This window comes from Nelumbo nucifera, chromosome 2 (genome assembly GCF_055504915.1).
Source record: "Nelumbo nucifera cultivar China Antique chromosome 2, China Antique-T2T, whole genome shotgun sequence".
Lineage (NCBI taxonomy): Eukaryota > Viridiplantae > Streptophyta > Magnoliopsida > Proteales > Nelumbonaceae > Nelumbo > Nelumbo nucifera.
Window position 1 is genome coordinate 63,112,817 of NC_142650.1, and position 6,434 is coordinate 63,119,250.

The 6,434-nt window shown below is 42.3% G+C and overlaps 1 protein-coding gene across 6 annotated transcripts; it reads left to right on the top strand.

Annotated features, from left to right (window-relative positions):
* Positions 1-310: 310 nt before the first annotated feature.
* Positions 311-6,182, top strand: LOC104607684 (protein ABSCISIC ACID-INSENSITIVE 5-like). 6 transcript variants are annotated; one of them, XM_088899358.1, is made up of 8 exons: positions 331-757; positions 1,449-1,677; positions 2,092-2,296; positions 3,035-4,176; positions 5,116-5,187; positions 5,290-5,319; positions 5,449-5,579; positions 5,754-6,182. In XM_088899358.1, the coding sequence occupies exons 4-7, from the start codon at positions 3,151-3,153 to the stop codon at positions 5,551-5,553; spliced, it is 1,233 nt and encodes a 410-aa protein (XP_088755484.1). In that variant the 5' UTR covers positions 331-757; positions 1,449-1,677; positions 2,092-2,296; positions 3,035-3,150; the 3' UTR covers positions 5,554-5,579; positions 5,754-6,182. The 6 variants fall into 6 exon arrangements, with proteins under 6 accessions (XP_010271673.1, XP_088755483.1, XP_088755484.1 ...); XM_010273371.3 differs by lacking the exon at positions 2,092-2,296 and having other exon boundaries at positions 311-757; XM_010273376.3 differs by having other exon boundaries at positions 5,449-6,074.
* Positions 6,183-6,434: the final 252 nt, after the last annotated feature.

Here is a 6,434-nt window from a genome sequence, read left to right on the forward strand (position 1 = left end):
GATAGAATGTGGCTTGTCCGGTTCAACTAATACGACAAATCTATAAATTGGAATCCAAAAATCCATTCTTCCAACCAAACAACCCGCTCCTAACGTCACCTAGAACAAGGGGAGTAGAGGCGCACGTGCATGAGGATTGGTCGATTGGACATTGGAGGTTGAGGACTTCAAAAGGAGAGGCGACACGCGTAGGTGGGGAAATCCGGGAAAGAGGCGTCTGCGTAGGACACGTTTCTGACACGTGTCAACCTAAGATCGTCGAACCTGGCTTTTGTAATAAACAGCGGAATCGATACACTGTATAAAATCCAGCTAAATTAATCCGCCACCGTGGCTCGGTGGCTGGGGAGGAACCGGAGGATAACTCCGCAAGAAATAAGCCCGGGAAGAACCGACTCTGTCTCAGACTCTCAGTGAAGCAGAAGCCATCTCTTTCTTCTTTTTCTTCTCACAGAGCTTTCGCCACTGAGAACTACAGAAAAGTCGAGCTCTTGAAAACAATAGAAAATCTCTCTCTCTCTCTCTCGATCTCTGTGATTTTCTTTTTGCAGCTTTAGAATGCCTGTTTTAATGGCGGCCACATAAGATGGATGATTTTTGAGTGCAGTGGATCGGTTGGAGGGACTCCCGAGGGTGCCTGAGATAGGGAGCTGCGGTTCAGCATTTTCGCAGATCACTGGTCGAGCTCTGTTCTGTTTTCTCAAGCTTTTCTTCTTGCCTCGATCATTACTTTTCCTGTGAAGAGGAGGACAATCAGGTAATTGTCATGGTCGCTTGCATATTTTTCTCTGAGTAGCTCTGCCAAGGTTTGATTTCTATTCTTGTTCTTCTCTCCTCCTCCTTTTCTTATTCAGGTTGAATAAGAAAAGGGGAAATTATCTAAAAATGGTGATATTTTCTGTCTTCACTGATAAAAAAATGTGACCTAATTTTGATTAACTTCCTCTTGCGATCTTCTGCAGAATTCAATCGCTTCTCTCTTTCTCTAATTTTCACTGTTCTTGAATCAAATTTCATTAAATTAGTCCGTTGCAATTAAAATTTTCTCTGAAAACGATATTCTGCTACAACTTCCATACGGTTCTCTTTTCCAGTGTTTTTCGACCGGTTGAACCGTTCGAACCATTACTCTTTCAAATATTTTGGGTTTGGTTTCGTCTGATTTGCATAAAATCCGTTATCTCGTCAAAAACCGTTGATTGGGTCAGAAACCATCTGACTCTGGCGGTTCAACCGTCGATCCATTCGATCCGATTATAAATAAAAAATTATAAATTGAATTATAAATATAAATAATAGGGGTTTTTACCGTTCAGTCCACCTCCTAGCTCCATCGTACAATTGACCAACGACCAATAATAGGGGCTGATCCGTTCGATTTGAACGGTCGAACCGGTGACCAACGACCAATACTTCCTCTAATTACTTTTCTTTTTCTTGCTAATTAGGTCTCCGATGTGACTTCTTAGCACGCAATGTGACGTAAACTACGATGCCAGCTAAGTTTTTCATTCTCAAAAGAGGAAAGCAGCTTTCGTCTGTTCAGTCAGGAGGTTCTTTCCAGTTCAGGAAATGAGACAAGACCTTTCATGATTCATGAATCGCTTCGAAAAGGACACTCTTCGTTTCGGTCGATATGCAACCGAATTTCTCGAAACATTTCGGCCGCGACAATAGGTAATGTTTCGATTCCCTGTAGCCTGTAGAGTCTTCAGGAGTGGCACAAGCTCACAACAAAAAGCTGTTCCACCACGTTCTAATTGTGGTGTTCCAGTCTCACGGTGAGATAAGAGGGACACGGATAATGTTGGAAATGTGTTAAGACGGTTTTCTTGTAACCCAACTGGTGACTGCAACCGCACAGTGGTAACATCTTCCATGATGACAAGGGAGAGATGTTCCTATCAGATTCCTATCCGTAAATTCAGACGACAATCAGAAAATCTGGACCAACAGTGTTTGACTTCGGTGGGGCTCAGTGTTGGCCCCACGCGTCAGCCTCTACAAGCATAGTCTATCACATCATTAAGTACAAAATTTTATTAGATCACGACTTGCTGCTGATTTATGGGCCCCACTACAAGCATGCAGACCACGTGTCGACTTTACGTACCGGAACGAGAAAGAGGATTGACGTAGGAGCATTTTTAAACTCTATGCCAGGCTGTACCGAGGATCAGTGCTCCAAGTTGCTTAAAACTGCCGTGTCCCCATGCTATTGTTGGGACCCACAACTTTAGATTGCCCTACGATCATGATCAGCATGATCAGATGATTCTGGAACATTTGATTTGAGGTGTGGATTTGGTGGTAACATCTCTTCACACTATTGTTTTAATGAAATAATATATTGAAGTTGAATCATACACATGCAACCGTCTGATCGAGATTTTTTATCCCATCCGATTAATCAGATGGGGAGTGCGGAATAAAATTATACGTCGAATAGCACACTTATTATTTCAGTGGATGTATCTATCTTGTGGGCTTACTGAAGGAATAAGGATGTAGCTCAGATTCCCTACTTACTTTTTCTACTGATTCTCTGTCCGCCGTGAATTGCAGCTATACATCTCAATTCAAAATAGAGATGTGTGGTTCCAATTCACGGCGAGTATAGAGTGGGCAGGAGAAGTGAACAGGAAATCCCGAGTGATAAAGATGGTGAACCGGGGAAAGGTAGAGAAACCTATACAATGTACTTTCCCTTCCTTCTCCTATTTTTTCTTTCAAAGTTCAAAGCAAATATAGCATAAGGGTTAAAGTTATGTTTGGCTTGATAGATATAAGAGAGAAACAGAAAGGTGGAAGCACAAGGAATTTACTCTTATTTTCTACCAACCTAAACACACCATAAAGAAATAACTGCTCGGGCTTTTTGGTTTTTTTTTTTGGGCTTGTTAGTTGTTAGAACTTAGAATCTGAACACCTTTTTCCCGTTCATTAATCTCCCTTTTAATTAAATAACATAATTATAAATATTCTCTTACTTTATCCATTTTTACTACCGTAGTCCCTAACATTTTTGCTTCAGGCTTTCCAACTCTCTCTCCGGGGACTGGACAATCGAATCGAAACCCCTCCATCTCCGCCCATAACAGAGAAGCCCAGAATCGCAGAATAAACCTTCGAAGTTTAAAAGGTGAAACCATGGTGGTTCCGGAGTCGGAAGCTCATGCCCGTGGAGAGGTAGAAGCAACAGCAGAACAGCCACCCGAGGATGCATCGAAGACCCACTCCCTGTCATCACTTGGAAGACAATCCTCCATCTACTCCCTCACCCTCGACGAGTTCCAGCACGCACTGTGCGAGAACGGGAAGAATTTTGGGTCCATGAACATGGACGAGTTCCTCAATAACATCTGGACCGCCGAAGAAAACCAAGCTATTCACTCCAACAATGAGAATTCGCAAACCAACCCAGACGAAGTCAGAGCCGGTAAGCTAAGGTGCAACCAACCCGGATTGCTCCGCCAAGGTTCGCTCACTCTCCCTGCACAGCTCTGCCACAAAACCGTCGACGAGGTATGGGCTGAAATCCACAAAATCCAAGAACAGCAACAGCTAGAGGGTCAACAACTGCAGGACTCTGGTGATCCTGGAACTACCCAGCGTCAAATCACTTTTGGAGAGATGACTTTGGAGGATTTCTTAATCAGAGCTGGGGTTGTCCGGGAAACATGTGGATCCTCCTCTCAGCAACACCGACTGATGACGCCAGCTACTGGTCTACCACCTGCAACGGCGACACCGCAGTATGGGTACTCCGACCACCAGAGCACCGGAAACGGCGTAGAAAGCGGTGTCCCAACGTACCAAACATTCCCACAAAGTGGTTCAGGAGAACCATCAAACTATACGGCGAATGGAAAGAGGAACAGCGATTACCAGCAAACAGGAGTTTGTTTTGGAGGAAGAGAGGGAAATGGAGCTGGATATGCAACAGCTGTGACAAATACGCTGGGGTCGCAGGTGAACTCGGCGACGTCTGATGGGATATGCACGAATCAAGTGGACAACACGGCAGCGACTCAGTACGGGATGGATATGGGTGGAGATGGAATAAGGGGGAGGAAGAGGATACTGGACGGTCCAATAGAGAAAGTGGTGGAGAGGAGGCAACGCAGGATGATCAAGAACAGAGAATCAGCGGCCAGGTCTCGAGCCAGAAAACAGGTATGAGATCAGTTTCAAGTTTTAAGTTTTTAACATAGATGGGAGAAGTCTTATAGACGGTGATAATCACACTTCTCATTCTTAATGGGAATGTTGTTATTCTCTAGAATTTAAGTCAATTAGACATGATGTGATTGATTAGTGGTCGAAATTGTCATTGAATCAAGTTAACTATGACCAAGATGATCTCCTCTGTCCCAGCTACATGGTGGGGTATGGATCTATTGGTGGATCCCAATCTGACGACATAAAAAAAGCCTTATGTGCAATAGTGATCTTTATTTTAGTGAAACAAATTGGATTTTAGCCACATGATCATGATGACCGCCATTGGTGTTGGAGAAAGACGCATCTCGAGGCACTCACCGCCTGGACTGAGGCAGCGAGCCTAGGATTCCACCTGCGTATAATAACTTGCGTACATTTAAGCTCGACCAATTTGTTGGACAAGTTAGTGACTTGATGTCGAAAAACAAGGACAGTCGATTTCCACGGACAGTAACGCGGCAGGACAACAAGTACCCACCTCCTATTAAGGTCTGTGTAGCCTCTTTGACCCCTGGGTACATATTCACTGCCATTCCGAACTCCAAAACCCATAGACCATCACAGTCACAGGACGAGAGACAGAGAATGAAAGGAGAATTCGCTAAGAGGAAGAGGTTAGACATATCTGATTACTGTTGGAGACAGGTATGCCTAGATAGGTGTCATTGGACTTATCCCTCTCCGAATAATGAGTTTGTATCTCAGTGTCTGTCTCTGTGATACTTAAGTTTCTCCCATGTAAATGGAGAGAGTTTGACTATAATTAATGTAATTATATTGGAGATTAGAGAAACAAAAAGCAGCCAGAAGTGAGAAGTCTGCAATATTCCAATTGTCAATATGATTCCATTGTTCACTGTGTACATGATACTAAAGTTATTCTATATGCAGGCATATACTGTGGAGCTGGAAGCAGAGTTGAACCATCTGAAAGAGGAGAATGCTCGGCTCAAGATGACTCTGGTAATTGAAATGATATCCATAATAGCTCAGGCGATATTTCTGATTTGCAGGGCTTCTCTTAGTTGTGCTAAACTCCAACTTCTGTTATCTTTTGTTGAACAGGCAGAAGCAGAGAAGAAAAGAAGGCAAGAGGTAATTCTATTATAGTAGTGTAATCAACACTGGTAGAATTTAGAGGTTCCTCAGTAGTATCTATATATGGGTTTGTTTTCCCTCTCTATTCAAGCATTTGGTTCATTGTTCTTTCTTCTGCACATGCAGATGGAGGAAGAAATGAAGGTGAAGCCTCCAACAAAGGCGCAGAAAGCTGCCGATAAGCTGAAGGCAATAAGGAGGACTGTGAGCTGCTCCAATGGGTTCTCTTAAAAAGGATGCAGAGTTGCATTTACAAGGTTCAGTATGTGACGATCCTATTAATTAGTTCATACAGATCACTAGTCCATGCAGAAATATGTATTTGTATATGCATATAAATCATAAATCATAAAAAGGGCTTGTTTATATTTTATAGGTATTATACCTTAACTAATCTGTCGTGTTGTGCTACTTGTGTTTTATATACCCAGAGCAAGAATAAAGAAAAAGGTCACCGCTTCTCTGGTATATATGAGACCCATAGCTCTGCATCTCAGCAAAATCCTGCCACCGCCCAATAAAACATGAGCACGCCAGCCATTCGGTCAAAAATCATATCACCAGGTGGTTGAATTTAAAACAAATAGGAGTTGTGTCAGTGTTTATAGGATGTAATATTTGCTGCAATGGACAATGGTGAGTACATTTTCATCTTGGCTGTTAAGGTTGGTATTTGGTACCATTGCTTTAGCTACCTGAAACATTTTGGGATGATTAATCAAAAACTGGCATACAATTGTTATTTGAGACTATTTATCCTTGAAACAGAAATACAAAACGCATATCTTAAAAATGCAAGTGTGGGAAGCTGTTTGTAGACCATTTTTTGAAACAGAAATACAAAACGCATATCTTAAAAATGCAAGTGTGGGAAGCTGTTTGTAGACCATTTTTTGTTTTAGGGGTGAAGTCTAATCATTCTTGCTGAAGTAACTCTCATCGCAACAGTACAATACATATATTTGCATCCATCAATTCAAAACATTTCAGGTTGAAAACATCAATTGTACCAAATACAACCCCAACTATTTCCATTTTTTGTGGCAGAGTTCCCCTACTTTCACACAATGATCATATAACCTATTTTATAAACGTTTAAAAAAATGACCCGG

Coding starts and splice junctions, on each gene's coding strand:
- LOC104607684 (XM_010273371.3), top strand. CDS start 1,590: ATGATTCATGAATCGCTTCGAAAAGGACACTCTTCGTTTCGGTCGATA. Junction 5,188..5,289: donor CTCGGCTCAAGATGACTCTG/GTAATTGAAATG, acceptor TTTGTTGAACAG/GCAGAAGCAGAGAAGAAAAG. Junction 5,320..5,448: donor AGAAGAAAAGAAGGCAAGAG/GTAATTCTATTA, acceptor CTGCACATGCAG/ATGGAGGAAGAAATGAAGGT.